The sequence below is a fragment of the Eschrichtius robustus genome, chromosome 11 (genome assembly GCF_028021215.1).
Source record: "Eschrichtius robustus isolate mEscRob2 chromosome 11, mEscRob2.pri, whole genome shotgun sequence".
NCBI lineage: Eukaryota > Metazoa > Chordata > Mammalia > Artiodactyla > Eschrichtiidae > Eschrichtius > Eschrichtius robustus.
The window spans coordinates 3657684-3674157 of record NC_090834.1 but is presented as its reverse complement, the minus strand read 5'-3'; the positions used below and the strand labels follow the sequence as shown (position 1 = coordinate 3674157).

Genomic DNA, 16474 nt, shown 5'->3' with positions numbered 1-16474 from the left:
TATGCATAGAAAGAGATCAGGTGTAAGACACCACAAGGCACCAGAGCTGAACTGAAAGAGAAATTTATGGAGCAAAGGAAGAAACCATAATCCATGTTTCCTGAGAAACTCTGAATCGTAACTCTGAGAATCTTTTTCTGATTGGGAATAGGATGTAGAATAGAGATACCAAAGGGAGACTATATAATTTCTGATCCGGAAGTGCTTTAAGAATACAGATGGAAATGAATTTATATGCTACCATCAAATACATGTGTCTCTGAGGCCAGTTAGATGGAAAGTAAGAGAGATTAGATGGAAGTAGTGCACAGGGACTTTCAGGTGAGGCCAATTCTAGTGGCCACTGCTTCGTGAGAAAGCTTGCTCAGTGGGGAGGCCCGTATGCAGTGGTAGGAAGGGCATAGGCTTGCAGGCCAGGATGACTTAAGTGGAATCTTAGATGTGGCCCTTACTAGCTCTGTGATTCTGGGAAGCTTATTTAATCTGAATATCATCTTCCTCACTTATAAAATACATGTGTACCTCACAGAATTGAACTGCACCTTAGTACATAAAGTACACAGCTGCTTACCTGATCTAGTTAGTATTTAATAAATGTCAATTCCTTTTCTGGTGTAATTGCTCATGACCTTTTAGTGGTGGGCCCGGAGCTTCCCGTAAGATATAACCATCGTCAGAAAGACCATTTATCTATCTGCTACTTAGACATGCCCACCGAGAAAGAGGCCCTTGAACGGACTCCACTTAGAGAACACCTCAGATTCTGGAGTGACCGAAGAGAATGGCAGAGGCAGAAGAGCTCACGGTCATCCATTCATAATTGCCCTTAAGGAAAATGAATGTTCCCACCTGCGAACACAGCGCTCTCCGATGGTCCCATACACTGTCCATAAACCTTCTCCTGACCTTTCCTGGGAGACGGTTTGTAGAGACCTCCTTTCTAAGACAGCGATTCCACGGCCTGGCACAAGGTCCAGAGCTTGCCATTTAATTTTCTCCTGGACCCACTGCTGGCTGAACAACTTAACCTGACATATTCTTTTTTTCCTTCTTCCTCTCTATCTGCTTCCTGACTTCATGTACTTTTTCTACTCTCCTATGCCCATAGATCACAGAACTTTCTCTTTTTTCCCAACTCTTCTGCCATGCTACTCCAATCCCACGTGCCCTCAACACACACACATGCTCACTCACCCACACTCACTCTTTAAGAAATCCTGACACAGATGCCAGGAATGTGTCTGCTGTCCTTTTGACACAGAGCCTGATGCCATCTTTGGGGCCATGGGGAGGGCAGAGCCACAGGACGTGGCATTCGTGTACTCTGCTGCTAGCCTGGCTCGTATTTTTATCGTGGCTTTGCTCTGGGCATCCAGGCAGGGAACCGGGCCAGCTTCTTCTCATTCCTTCACTCTACATCAGGACTCCATAATAATCTCACCCCTCACCTTGGCTGGGTCTTCCTGCCCCAAACCTTCTACCATCAATGGAGCACAGTACATCTCTCCTCTTTCCCTCCAACCCAGTCAATGTCTGAGTCCGTGTCTGGTTCCCTAAACCTGATTCTCATGCCTGCAGGGATACTGTCAGTTTCTGCTGTTTTCGGACATGAGCAGTCTACACAAGCTGGACTCACTCCTTGGCTTAGACTGCTACCCCCACTCCTCTCCCCTCCCTTAGACTCTAACTCCAAATAAGGAGTGCTCCTTCTTACATAATTGGATGTTCCCAGCACAGAAGCTGACACACGAGGTCAGGCGCGCATGTGTGCAAGACTTCCCTTTGACTTAACGATGCCTTTTTTGGGCATCTAACTTCTCTTCAGCTCCCTGCCCCCTCTCTCTCCACACCACCAACAATCAAGGGAGATTTATGGAGCCTGGCTCAAATCAGAACTCTTCCAACCTTGGCGTGGAACGAGGGGTCAGAAGGTTGAATTTACTCTCTCTCTTTTTTTTCCCTTGCAGGCCAGAGATAGAGAAGGAGGGGGGAGGAGGGGAGGGGAGAGAGGGAGAGAGAGAGAGAGATTGAGCCTGTGCAGGAGAGGGAAAAAGTGAGAGAGTGCATGCTTCTGATCTGGCAGCAGTCCCTGGCGTCCCAGGCAGTTAGTTATGCATATAGGTCTTTTAAGGGAGCAAGGAGAATAAGGAAAGCTGGAAGCAGAAGAAATTAACTTATCTTCTTGGAGATGATAATGCTGGAGGTTGGAAAATGATGACATTTTTAAAAGGAGATGCGTCTAAGTCTAGATGCCATCAGGGATGGCAGTGTGTTCAGGATAACCAGGGAAGTGGTGGTAGCTACCTGTGGCATCAACACCAACTCTCCTTCTCTTTAGAACTTAAAGAAAGAGAATCCGAGTATTCTGCAAAAGGATATGGCTCAGACACAAGTGGCTTCAGGGAGAACAGACATGCTGCCTCCTGAGCAGCAGTCACAGGGACAGTCTTGGAGAGGTCAGCACTGACCTGGCTGGGACCAGCCACACCTCTCTGGGGTAGTAAGGACAGGCGGAGCAGGAGGTGCCCGCGGCTGTGGGGAGGTATCACATTCCAGCGTATTTGCTTACCAAAGCAAATAAAGCCCAAGAATGTAGCACTGCATGAACCTCTTTTTAAAAATAAAAATGCGAGCTGTCCAGGGGACAAGTAACATGGGCCGACTTCAGGCTGCTGCAGAGTACTGTGTTGTATGTGAGTGCGCGTACGTGGAAATGCAGTTTTTGTTTTACAAACTGACTGGCAGTCTCCTCTTGGGGAATGTATACTGCTTTGAATCAAAGACTTTTGGGCTGGCTTTTACCCTTTCAAATCATAGGGCAAACATCTGATCCTGAGAGACAGTCACCGTAGCTGAACATCAGACAAACCTGGGTTCAGATTGTGCCTGTAGTATACTTATTAGCTCTGTGATCTTGAATGAATAACCACAATTCTTTATAAGCCTTTGCATCTTTGAGATGGGGATCATAATAGGTCTTTCACACGGCTTTTAAGGGCATTCAATGATATGCTCGTAGTGTTCAGCACAGTGTCTGCACAAAGTAAACTCTCAACAAAAGTTTGCTGGATGGTAAATCCTGAAGCTGGTAAGACTATTAATGTCTACACTCTGAACCCTGAACTAAGCCCTGTCTTTTCCATGTGTACCATGCACATGGAACTTGCTGGTATAGACCATGGGCCACAGGCATCAGATCCTCTGAGCCTCTGCGGGGTGGGCACTGGGATTCCTTCTCCGATGTCCATGACTTCTTGACTGCTATCTTAAGGAAGCTTCAAGAACAATGTGAACCCAACACAAGATAGTTGAGAAGATGGCCAAGTATATCATTAAAAAAGCTGGGAGTGATGATTTATAGAGAAAGGTGAAAGGCCTTTAACAGGGAAGAGTGAGACTTCATTTAATGCTAGTTTGTAGAGGCTCAGGGCAAGGAGGGTGTCAACAGCCGTGTTCCTATTTCTGTTGCAGCTCATACAAAACAAAATGGGCTTAAGAATAAAGTTTTATTAGATATAAGAACTTTCTGACAGGAAGAAATATGGGGCAACTCAACAAGTACAAAATGTCATCACTTGGAAGTACCTAGGATGAACAGAGGTTAACAGACCACAGTTACAGAGAGTTTTCCAAAAGTAACTAGCCACAAAATTTTTTTCTTGCACAGTATTCATTTTGGCTTCATTCAAGTTCACTATAAACATTCAGAATTTTCTCCCTTTAACAACAAAAAAAGATGCCACCCAATTAAAAAAAAAGTGAAAAGAGAAGAAAGTCAAGGGAAATTCAGCCACAAGCCCTCTCCCTTATTTTGTTTATGGCAGGAGCTACATTCACCAGACAGCCATCTACCCAGCTAACCAGGTGTGGTTCCAGTGGAACTGTCAGGGTATGGGGACGGAAAGGGGAGGAACTTAGCCTGACTCCAAGTTCTTCTCGTGAGGAAAGGTGCGACTTGATTCCAGCAGCACCAGTAAACCTGGAGAACAGTGCCGCACCCTGTACAGAACCTGTGCTTGTCTGTGCTGCAGGGAGACCAGGTGGCCTGCCGCCTGCTGTCAGAAGCGGGGAGGTTCTGGTTGTCGCCTTCGCAAATGAGCCCACTGGCATAAAGTCACCTCGAAAGGCCTCACACGCAGCCCTGTGTAGAAGAACAGGGGTTGTGTGCAGTCGCAGAGACAGGCACAGTAGGAGCAGCGCATGCATGCTGCAGCAGGAGACTGATCCGGGTGGGGCCTCCTGAACAGGGGGGAGAATCTGGGGCCACTAGCTGGAGGAATCAGAAACAGAATGCACTTTTTACCCTTCTTTCCTTTTCCTAAAGCGCAAACATGAAGACCTAACATTTACTGGACATGTTCTATGCACCTAGATACCTACTCATAGACATCATTACTATTCCGAAGCTCAGAGAGATTAAAGACAGCAGAGTCGCAGTACACTGAAGTGGATAAGAACTTGGGCTTTGGAAGACCTGGGTTTGATTTCTACCCTCACCAAGCATTCACTTTGTGATCATGGATAAGGCCCTCAGTTCTCACCCCCGCTAAACCGTAAAATATGTAAAAGTAGGCACCATGTCTTATACTGACCAGCTCTTAATATTTTTTCAGTGAATAAAGGAATAAGACCAAAACAATCACCCAGCTGGAGAGAGAGAGGAGTATTTTAAGGTAAAGTGGGATGTTTGCCACAATGCAGGCTTACACATGTCTACAGTCAGGTCAAGAAACAGCTTACACTAGAGAGAACCATCTATTTACTTCACAACCCACCCTCCACCTTACTGTCTCCTCCCTATCACGAGACAATTTATGATCATCGCCCACTGAGGTAATGCAACCCGGCTTGGAATTCTCACAGCCTGCAATTCCCCTGGATTTAATTCCTGTATTAAAGCTCCCTAGCTACAAAAAATACCATCTCTTCAATGACCTTCCTGTTATTCCCCAAATACACTTCTCTCTTCTTTCTGGCCCAAGCTCTTTAATATTCTGAGTTATTCAAACTTCAGGTAAACTTCCTACCTTTTTTATATATGAATCTCACTCCTTTTTGAATTTCTCCAGATTCATCTGTACTTTTCTGTTACTACTGAATAATTTCTTGTGTTCTGAAACCAATTTATCATGTAAATGACTTCAGGAGGTGGGGAGTCAACGACGACACACTAGCTCGTTTAGGATGTTCCCATTTTGGGGGAAGGTGAGCAAAGGTAAGCCTAACAAAGGAAGAGAAATGAAGCCTCAATCAGCAACATTCACACGTGACTGAACAAAACATACGAAGACTCTACTTTCCAGTATAAAGGTATTGAGAAGGGAAATGTTTATTCTTTTGTCCAATCTTTAATGAGCATCTTCTATGTCCCAGGCCCTGTGGAAGCTGCTGGGGACATAAGCCAGTTCTGGCCCTTAAAGAACCACTGGTCTAGGGCAGGGTTTCTCAGCCTCTGCACTACTGAGGGCGTAGATGCAGCCTATTCGGGGCAGGATAACTCGTTGCTGTTTGGGGCGGAGAGGGCGCTCTGTGTGCAGGGCGTTCAGCAGCATCCGTGGCCTCTAGCCACAGCCTGCCTCCCTCCCCAGTTGTGACAACCAAAAGTACTTCCAGATGTCACCAAATACCCTGGGGGAAAACTGATACGCTGGGTGAATCACTGGTTTTGGGAAAGTAGACCATTTCTCTAATACACTGTGTTAAGTATTATTATCAAAACTTTGAGATTAGAGAAGACGACTCCTTAGATCCAGGAAAAAATGGGAGAGGATGCCATAAAAAGTTTCACAGAATAAATGACGTTGAATGTTGGTTTTTGAAAAATATTTAGCAGTAGGCCAAGCAGACAAGAAGAGGGGAAGTTTAGGACACAGGGAGAGAGCAGGAAAAGAACGAGTGAAGAAGACAATGAGGCAGAGACAAGAGGACGAAGAGAGGCCTGAAGGAAAAGCACCCACAGAGTGCTGAGGCCACGGTGGATGGCGTGCACGGGGAGAGCTGGAGAGAAGGCTGGGACCAGATCACCTAAGAAAGGAGGTGGAATTTTACCATAATAAATGAATATATATTTTAAACACAGTGGAGCCCTTTTTCAAACAAAACCTTACCTAGACCCCCAGTCTATTAAACTGATCAAAATGGTCCACTCGGTTTTCCCCCTGGCTTCCAAGTTGGCTTCTGAAGTGCCTCTGTGGAACCCTAAAACTCTGGAAAGCATGTTGGGAAAATCACTCTTGTAGGCAACAGAGCATCCTGATGGATATTAAGTGCAGGATATATGTTCATATTTGCTTTTCAGAAAAAGCAGCCTTGAGGCAGAGCTGAGTATGGAGGAGGGACAAGGGTGAAGGCGAGGCACAGAGACCAGTCAGCATTTTATACGTGGGCTTCACACGGAGACTGGTCTTCAGGCTGCGATACGTAGGAAGAAGCACATTGGCTTTGAAGTTGTGCACATCCAGTTTCAAATTCCACTATGTCATTAACTATGGCCTTGGGTATGTTGGCCGACCTTGCCAAGCTCTACTTTCTTATTCTGTGAAATGGGCTACCTACCTCACTTGGTTGCTGTAAGAAAATATACGTCAACAGAGGTCAGGTGCTGGAATTGATAAACACTCAGCAAATATAAACGTGCATCCTTTTCTTTCACTTAGTTTCCTAACGATGAAACCTTACTAAGACTCCCTGATCCTATGTAACTTTAAGTGTGGAAGGGGCAATTTAATTGCTTGTTGTTAATGGATTTCCTACTTGTTGCAGAATAGATACATAATTCTTTAAGTTTTTATTTTTATTTTTGGAGTGGCCTATTAGCATGAGCCGCATGCTAACAGAAGAGTTCAGGATTTGGCTTCTTCTTACTCTGGGATCTGCCAGGATGTCTCATGCAAGAGTGGCCAAAGCTCAAGCACTACTGTGTCTGTCTGGTTCAGAGACAGTGTCTCTGGCCTTCTTCAGTTCAGCAAAGCTTGCATCAGTTTCATGGTTAGGAAGTCAGGAGCTAAAAACTCCATCTATGTACAAATCTTTCAGGAGATTCAAGTGGTGTTGGGATCACAAAGCCTGAATTATAAAATTCAAGTTTTAAATCTAAGTATCCTTTTATTCCTTACCATCCTGTGTCAGTAAGTGCTTCTTCAGTAGTGAATATGTACACCCCTCCTGGAGAAAATAATCTTTATTTTGAGCACTGACCAGTTTTCTCCTTGTCTTTCTCGTTGCTTATCGTCACAGTGACTATACACTGTTAGTTAAGAGACACATCCACTGTAACAAGGTGAAAGGTATAGGGCCTGGGGGTAAAACTGGGTGGAGAATTGATCCTAGAGGAGGAAGAGTTCAGCTGAAGTATCTGAGATCACAGGTGGTGCCTGTCATTCAGTGGATGATGCCAGAAGTCTTACAGAAGCAGACCCAGTCACGCTTTAGACGACAAGGTGATACTCTCCAGGCACTCTTCATCCCTGTACCCCTAGAACAGAGATTTTATCTTCTCTTATGGCCACAGGTTTCCTGGACTCTATACTTTCCCTTTCTAGTGGAGAATTAGGCATCACATCCAACCCCTGTCCAACCTGAGACTCTAATGTGAAGCAGTCCTACCTCTGAATCAGGGTCCCAAAGATGAGATGAATAACTTTCTGCACGTTCTCCGTACACAGCCAGCTCCACTGTTCCATCAGCAGCAAGAGAAGCAGATCCAGGGCTGTGTCAGCCAACTCTGTCTCTGTTCCTGGGGAATGAAATGGCATCAAGAGTAACTCAGAAGAGACCCATACTTGAGGAACACATTTCAGTGCACTGGGTCTTCTCCATCTTTGTATCAATCATCTTAAATTTTTGTAATCTATCTGTATTCAAGTCAAGAGATGTTTACTTCATTTCTACAAAGTTCAGCAATAGGCTCTGTATTTCTTTACAATTCTTTTATGTTCCTTAGTCACTTAGTAAGTATTGCTTATCTTTAAAAAGATTTTGCATATAATTATTTTGCCTCCCTAGCTTCTGTTTCTTTTGTACTTCCCCCAGGAAGCTGAATACATTTTGTTCCAAGGAAGTGCTCACAACTGGTGACTAACGGGAACTGGCAAGGTCCACTCCCTTCCATCCTTGTATTCCACTAGCCTCCACAAAGCAGCAAGGAAATGTTGTGAGCAGCAGACCTGAGATTCACTTTTCCATAAAAAAGTTGCTTTGAAAGCATCTCCATTACACAGAGCTGATGGGTTAGGATCCAGGAGACTTCAGTTTGATTTTGAGATAATATGTGGCTGTAGGAAAAACAGTACACCTTTGGTAAAATGCTATGACAATTACTCATTTCTTTCCTGTTCCAAAGACTGGAAGGACCACAAATACGCTCATACCCAGGCTGAGCTGAACTCTCTTAAATAGATGTATTTTATGGATGCAAGCACTGTTCTCTAACCCTGTTCATGGGGTCCCATGTCACTTCTGATTTGCTTCCCAGGAAACTGCCCCAGAAATACATACTGTTCCTGAATAAATCTCAGCTGTAACCGCAGCTACAGCTGTGATTAATGTTATAATTAATCACCAACAATCATTTTATTAGCCTAGGACCAATGGGTATTCTCTGCACCAGCTGGCCCCTGCACTTCTTGCTTAAGGGTTCTTTAGAACATAAATGATTTCAAATTTGGATAAATCTGCTAGAACTGAACCTTACTTTCTTCTCAATCCCATTCAGTATATATTTTCTTTTTTCTGCACTGTATTTCAAGGGGGCATGGGAGCTGATGTGTCTACTTTCTAGTCATTTGCTCAAAATGGGATGTTCAGTTCCTTGGAAAATAGCATTCCTTATTCACCCTCTTCAATTCTATCATTTTCTCAGGTTTAGCATTTACCCAGAGCTGCCATCATGTGGTGACAATTAGTCATAGCAGTAAAAAATAAGCGAACACAAACAAGGCACCAGGTCCTCTTGATAAAAGTGGTAAATTATCTACCACGTGAACATGTTGAATCTCTCAGGGCTGGTAGAAGGGCTCAGGCATAAATTATCCCTTTAGAGATATAATGTTCAAAATTTAAAGACTTGAATTTGGCTAGAATTATTTTACCCATCCCATTTTATTTATAATTTCTTAGAGTTCTCTGATGATTTTGCTGTCGTAACACTTCATTTACTTAACCAGTGAGATGTAAGCTCTGTGAACAGAGATTTTTCATAGAGTTAAGCTGAGGTCCGTAGAGCAGAGGTCAGGTGACTGTGGGCACCTGAGAAAGAGTGGTGAAATCAGCCCTTTTTCCTTTTCTGAACCCAAGATTTTTTGACCTTTTATTTTCAGGGGGAGCCTTTGTTTTGGGGGATTTGAAAAACTTTCTTCTTAGAAAAAGTTTTGGCTCAGCAAACCTACTAATATCCAGGGCTCCCAATTTTTCCTCTGCAGAAAACATGTGCACTGCTGGGAAGTAAACCTGCCCTGCCTCAAATGCTTACGAGGCGAGAGTGGTGTCCTCACCTCTTCCTCTCTGCTCTACCTTGGGTAACTTGGTGGTGTCATTTGCCACGGCAGTAAGTAAACCAGAAGGAACAGATCCAGGGGAAAAGATGAATTCCATTCTGTGAATGCTGTATTTCAGCTGCCCTATAGTACATCTAAGTGTAGATTTCCAGTAGGCAGTTGGAAATACACCTCTAGTATTGAGGCGTCACCAGCGTATGTGTTAGGGTTGAAACCAACCAACAGATGAGATCACCCAGGAATGCGCAGAGTAAGAACAGAGAGCCAAAAATAAAGCTCTGGAAGGCTGAGGAGCCAACAAAGGGGACTGAGGCGGGGCCACAAGAGAGGCAGAAAGAGAACCAGGGAAGTGGCACCACAGACATCAACAGAAGAAAATTTCTAAATAAAGGGAGTCGTCCGAAGATATGCCAAAGCATGCCAAAAATAAATAACGATGGTATTACAACCGTGGATCTTATCTTGCTGGAACTCCCTGTTTACGTGCCACGCTCCTCTGCTCGACTCAGCTCTGGGACTGTGTCGTATTCCTCTCTGAATCCCAGCAGAGTACCTCAAACGTAAGTGTTTAACACCTGGCTTGCTCAGCTGAACAGACGAGAAACTGCAGCGACGAATCCCAACAGTCCCAGGTCCCAGGTGGACTGCGCCCTGGCTCCCTTCTGTCACTCACCGGGATCACTGTTGCTGAGGTCTCGGGCCGGCACGGCTGCATCTGACACGCAGTCATCCACACATCCCTTGGAGATGTGTTCAGAATCTTTTCCTGGGGCCTCTGCTGGCTGCGTTTCTAGTAACTTTGTCTGCTTTTCAATAAAGGATTCCATCCCAGACATGGAGAGGATCTCTGACTCCTGAAGAAAGAGCAAGTGGCACGTCACATGAAGTACGTAGAAAGCATCAGGGCAACGGCAGCACTAGTGGTTCCGCTGTTCCTTCCCTGTAAGTGTCATGAGTAGAGGACCCACTGACTCTGTGACCACCTAAGTTTTTTTTTTTTTAACCTAAATTGCAAGGAAAACAATGCCTCTGTAGTCTCACTTGCCACAAAAACTTGGGTTTTCTTCCAGGAACTGGCTTTCTCATTCTCTCATCCATTATTCCAAGCCCACAGCTCTTGAGAAGCCAACCTGCCAACCCAGAACTAGTAGGAATTCCAAACCACTCTGAGAAAATACTCCTAGAATAAAAATCAGAGATCCAGATGGTTAAGTCCTTTAGGAAGGCACCTAAGTCCTTCCTGATTTTGGAGACTGTCTCAGCTGCCTATAACTGCAGGTTCAACATCCCAGCATTAAGTCCAAGAATTCTCCAGGGGCTTCTTACCACACTGCCTTCCCGGAGACAATAGAGAATCTTCTCGTGTGCCTCAGTTATATTCAGTGCTGGAGCAATTTTACTGGATGAGAACCTCAGTCTGGACCTGGTACAGAAACGAAGAGCAGAAACAGTATGTAATTCATGGTCTTGATCCCCATACAAAAGGGCTGACAGGTATTAATACCACAAAACAAGAACACCCATACTTATTCTTAGGAGCTTACTATGGTTCAGGGTCAGAGAGACCTAGCCCTGAAAACCCCCAAACAATACATATTCTTGCAATTCTTAATATACAGTGCAACACTTGCACTAAGCTATGCCTACCCTGCATTTGCAAAAGGACTTTTGCTAATGTAAAATAAGGACCAGTCTGTCACGGTTGTATTCCCATAGGCTAGAAGAGTGGCTAGCACATACTATGCACTCGTTAAAAATTTGTTGAAGATTAAACAGACAAGTGGCACAGACCAAGATTGTCCTTGTTGTTCACACCTTTTTGCACATCCACTATTCCCCTTGTGTTCCAAATAAAACCAGGGAAAGAACCACAAGTGCTAACCTCAATGTTTCAAGGAACAGGGTTCTTATAAGCACAGGCACCATGGTTACCCTTCAAATATGGGCCCAGTAAAAAAAAAAGGCTAAGAATTGTGAGTTATTGCTGGCCCATGAAACATGAACACAAAGGCAGACAGACAGACACACGCACATTCTACAACCCCCCATCCCCCATTCTCTCTCTCCATTCGTAATGGCCCAGATACAGATACAAAGTGTCCAGGAAGGGAAGTGTGGTGCCCTCCCTCTCCACATGCTGGCTCTGAGTGCTGCCAGAGAGCACCTGGGACCCTAGTGCAGGAGAGAGTAGCAGCAATAGCCAGTGACTAAAATCGGCCCTGTAGGTGTCCATTCTAGCCCATTTCTGTTTACTGCTAGTACACTAAACTTCTGAGCCAAGATTTCCAGAAACGATGACAAACAGAGATCAGTCATAAGCCTTAATTCTTAAAGGGAAAGAAACATCTCAATTTTCCAGGGGAATAAAAAAGGAGAATATCCACATTCCAGAATTTTCCTTCTAATCAAAATTCCCTGGTCAGTTTGGGCCCTGGGTTCTCATGGCAAGACAAACATTCAGCAAGTGTGCCTGTGCAGGATCTCAGGCTCAGTCTGTGGTCTGGCTTTGTATAAAAACTGGTAGGTATGACCCATCTCCTCTCTTCTAGGGCCTAAGAGTGGGAATGGGCTTTGGTTGAAAACTGGGGATCAACCTGAGAACTGGGAATGGTTTCTCACTTGGTAGCCTTCTTGCCTTCTGGCTGGGGCTTGCTTTCTGTCTCGGCCTCACTCAGCTCCTCTGTGGGGCTCTGGGGCTCAGAGCGAGGAAATGCTGTCTTCAAGGTGTCCACGATAGCGCTCACCACCACCTGCAGAGGTCAGAGATGCAGGGTCAGACAGAAACCACCAAGGTGCTTTCTGCACCCAGGACAAGTAGACGGCTGGCCTATCTAGCAGAGCCTTATCTATCCACACAGACACTAGCTAATGACTTAGTGGAAACTCTCTCCCCTTTTCTCTCTGGCCATAAAAATCTTTTTCCTCACAGAGTTAAGACAAACAATGTCATGGTAAAGAAGCCAAAACAATGGGATAAATAATAATCTGGGAGTTCTACAGGCTGGTGAAATACTTTTCATTTTCAGTATTTTTCTTTTCATACAGAAGAATGATTTTTTTTTTTTTTTTTTTTTTTTGGCCGCGTTGGGTCTTTGTTGCTGCGTGTGGGCTTTCTCTAGTTGCGGTGAGCAGGGGCTACTCTTTGTTGCCGTGCACGGGCTTCTCATTGTGGTGGCTTCTCTTGTCGCACAGCACGGGCTCTAGGCGTGCAGGCTTCAGCAGTTGCAGCACGAGGGTTCGGTAGTTGTGGCTTGTGGGCTCTAGAGCGCAGGCTCAGTAGTTGTGGCACACGGGATTAGTTGCTCCGCGGCATGTGGGATCTTCCCGGACCCAGGCTCGAACCCGTGTCCCCTGCATTGGCAGGTGGATTCTTAACCACTGACCCACCAGGGAAGTACTCATACAGAAGAATGATTTTTCGTTTCCAAACTGATAATACTTTCACCAAGATGTGACTAAGTGGAAGGAATATAGATAGGAATATATGGAGAAAAGAAAGAGTGAAAAAGATTATCAAAATAAGAAATACACTCTAGAAACATATGTGATATAAAAATGCTCAGAGCAATTCACACAGAGTAAAAAATCTGGTTTTCCAGTTAATTCGAACAATTTCTCTTCTTTAACTAAAGAAAGAATAACAAAAATCACTCAGGTTAAAGTTAAGGAATCTGGAATTGATATAAACTTCTCTACTCATAAGGACGAAATGAAACAATCCTCACTGAAGAGTAAGAATTATTTCTATTTCTCAGAATGGGAAAATGACATACAGACATTTGCTAAAAAGAAAAAAGAACAAACAAATGAAACCCTAAAATATCAAAACAGAAGGAGACATTTACTTTTCTTTTGGTGCCTCTGGCTCATTAATTAACACTGCTGGCTCAGAGCAGCGCGGCACTTGCTTGACCTTATTCTGTGTTAGTCCTCCACGAGCACAGCCAGCACAGCCGAGGCAAGGCTGAAATGGTCAAGCAGGACCACAGTAAAGACTGGGGGACAGTAACCCAGGGAAAGAACACAGAGAACCGCGTGAATGCGGATAACGTAGCTGAGAAAATACAACTCGCTCTTCTCGGCTCACAGGATGGTAGTCTGTGGCGGGGGTCCCTATCTGTCTTGTTCACTCTGTATCATCAGCAACGCGTACAGTACGTGCGTGGCTTTAAGTAGGCGTGCAGGGGGTGGATGTTGAAAAAATCAATGAAGGAACACATCAGCATGGATGAACACACCTGCAGGGAACTCTGGGGATTTTACCTCGTTTATCCTTTTCTGATTTGCAGTTTTTCCCTCACAGCACTGAATGTCTCCTAACTACCACCACATGAAGTTCCACTGTATCACTTTATCCCCTGAAGTCTAGATGAGAAGAGGGAGAGGCCTCTTCTGCCACAAAAGTCAGTGTTTTCTAACCTCTTAAAACATATGCATTTTTTGATAAGCAGAAACCTCAGCCTTCTGCCCTGGAGGCATTAAAATCAGTTGGCAACCTCTGCTCACAGGCTCCAGTGTGGTGCTCAAATGTCCTTCTCCTACCGTCTCCAAAGGTTCTGAGTTACCATCTTGAAGAAGGTACAGTTCTCTCACACTCTGTTCTCCAGCAGAGAATCACGACACAAACCTAAGTCCAGCTCGGTGTCCTGTCTTTGGGCTCCTTCCTGAGTGACCGACCCTGGGAATGACCTTCGTCTCTGGGAGAGACCTTCCTGCCCCACCTATCTGTGGAGATGCAGAAGCACCCTTACGTCCGTCCCCTGGAATCAAAACGCCATGACATCCCTGGGAGACGTGTGTACACCGACTGCGGGGGTATCGTATCCTCATTAGCTGCTTGTCACTGTCGTTCGGCAAGCAGACGACTTAACCAATACTGGCAACAGGTCTTGAAAATCCCAGTGCGTGTTCCACTTACTGCTGGGTGTGCGTTTCCCACCCCCGCCTCCACACTGATGAGAAACTAAGGCTGAGCACGGCGGCCCCGCTCGTACCTTGTCTATTCTGGAGACCATGAACGGTTTCTTGACAAAGGCAATACGAGCATCTGTGTTCAGAGCAAGGAACTCCTGCATCTCCTCACTGTTAGCGATCTCAGGAATGGCACAGAGTTGCTGCAAGAGACACAAGAAGGACTTCAAAGGGAAATTCTGGTCCCCAGCTCTCTCCACCTTGGCTTGGGTGTCTGTCCGTTGGCTAGAACGAGAGCAGAGGGTGCTGACCTTCAGGAATGATTCCAAGAGGCTCTTGCGGGCTTCCACTCTGTCACTATCCATGTTTCCAAATGGAAGATCTGGGAAGAGCTTCTTAGGACCCTTCACATCTTAAAAAAAAAAGTTAATTCATTAACATTCACTAAGAGCCATTCCATATAAAAAGCATCCTGTATGTAAAGGAAATAGAACTGCTGAACGCATTTCCCGGGGATCTGTGCTCCCTCACCTGCGGGCTGGAGCTGAGAGGCGGCCCGAGGCTGGCGAGGGAGCTGGGTCCCAAGGCCTGGGGCTCATCCCTTCAGAGTCCCTCCCCTGGGTCCTCCCTTCCTTGGGACTTTTTTTACTTCAAGAGTTCCAAATATACCCCAGGAATATAATACAGACAACCTACTTTCATTATTAATGATAATATTAAGGTATAAGAGGCCAAACACTATAGTGGCTATGAATAAGGGCCCGGAAGTTTAAATTTTGGCTCCAAGCCCTACTACAATAATGACCTTAGGCAACTTGCTTAATCTTTCTTTGTTTCTTTTCTGTAAAATGGGGATAATGATAGTATCTATCTTATAGACTGTTATGAGAACTAAATGAGTTAATAAGTATAAAGTGCTTAGTAGAGAACTGGGCATATATTTTCAGTATCAATTATCGTTATTAAGAAAGAAAATGTGCAACTGAAATCCACAATTTATGCCAAAACTTATTAAAATGTTTGAGTGATCGCTGGCGTTTTTTTAAAAAACAAAGCAGCTGCTTACTAGCTTATTTTTCGAGTAAAATTTTATGTTTTCTTATTGTTCCTGTGCCTCACGAGTACCAAACAGCACACCAAAAAGCCTGTTGTTCAAGGAAAGCTGGCAAGGATTCCTAGATAATATTTTAATATCTAAGAGCAATCCATCTATGAATTTGGAAAAGTTAATTTAACACCTCACACCACCTCACAGGCACAGGTGGACTGTGCAAGTTTCCTTCCTAAGCTTAAACTAGATGGGGCCCCAGAACAAAGCATTCGGTGGCAAAGAAGCACCTCGCAAAGGATGTCATTAGCACTGTCCAGCACTAAAACCCAAAACACCCAAAAGCAAACTGGGGGAGCACAGGATCCCTGAGGCTGCACGCTCCCCCTCCACCCTCCCCGCAAACCAACAGGCCTCCAGCCTCTCAGATCAGGGTGGCTCGATGTGAACAGCAAGCAGGCATTCTGGGGCTGGGGTAACTCCTGACTTTTGATGAACTTTCGTAGATCAGATTTCTCCTCCAGACGGGTCTGCAGATTCAGGAACTCACGGTAACGGCGGTTCACGGTGTGGTAGGCCAGCTGCTGCAGGCCACTGCTGTTCTCGCTGTCAAGGGCAGTCTCATACTGTCGGGTGAACAAATTTGTTTACTGCATCAGCTTACTGGTCACACAGTAAGAGCAGAGTAGGGGTAAAGGGAGCAAGATGTTCCTATGCTGTTCCTGAACCTATTCGATCTGACTGTTGCTCTAAGTTGTAACGAATAACTCAAACTGAGTGAATTACGGAACGAGATGCATTTCCCAACAGACGTGGCCTAGGAAGTGAAAAATGAGTTTTACTGCCCTCCACTCCTTCTTCCATCTCAAAGCTCTCCCTGCAAACACTCTCTTTACTTACAACTATTTTCAAATCCCAAAGACACAGTATAAAAAAGAAGGTACAACACTGATAAAAATGACACTGCCTCTTTCATCCCTAATTATGGGGTTGGATGTTATAAGGGGATAACCACCTTGTC

General features: G+C 44.9%; 1 protein-coding gene across 7 annotated transcripts in view; it reads right to left on the bottom strand.

The window, feature by feature from the left end:
- SNX19 (sorting nexin 19) overlaps window positions 1-16474 on the bottom strand; it is a 38539-nt gene that overhangs the window by 18200 nt on the left and 3865 nt on the right. For 5 of the 7 annotated variants that reach the window (XM_068554175.1, XM_068554176.1, XM_068554177.1 and 2 more), the window contains exons 2-8: window positions 15941-16079; window positions 14717-14817; window positions 14489-14608; window positions 12114-12244; window positions 10821-10917; window positions 10168-10348; window positions 7606-7735 (exon numbers count right to left, since the gene is read on the bottom strand). In XM_068554175.1, coding sequence (XP_068410276.1) covers window positions 7606-7735; window positions 10168-10348; window positions 10821-10917; window positions 12114-12244; window positions 14489-14608; window positions 14717-14817; window positions 15941-16079 — 899 coding nt within the window. Of the gene's footprint in view, window positions 1-7164; window positions 7475-7605; window positions 7736-10167; window positions 10349-10820; window positions 10918-12113; window positions 12245-14488; window positions 14609-14716; window positions 14818-15940; window positions 16080-16474 lie in introns of those variants that run through there. The other 2 variants (XM_068554181.1, XM_068554178.1) reach the window with 2 other exon arrangements.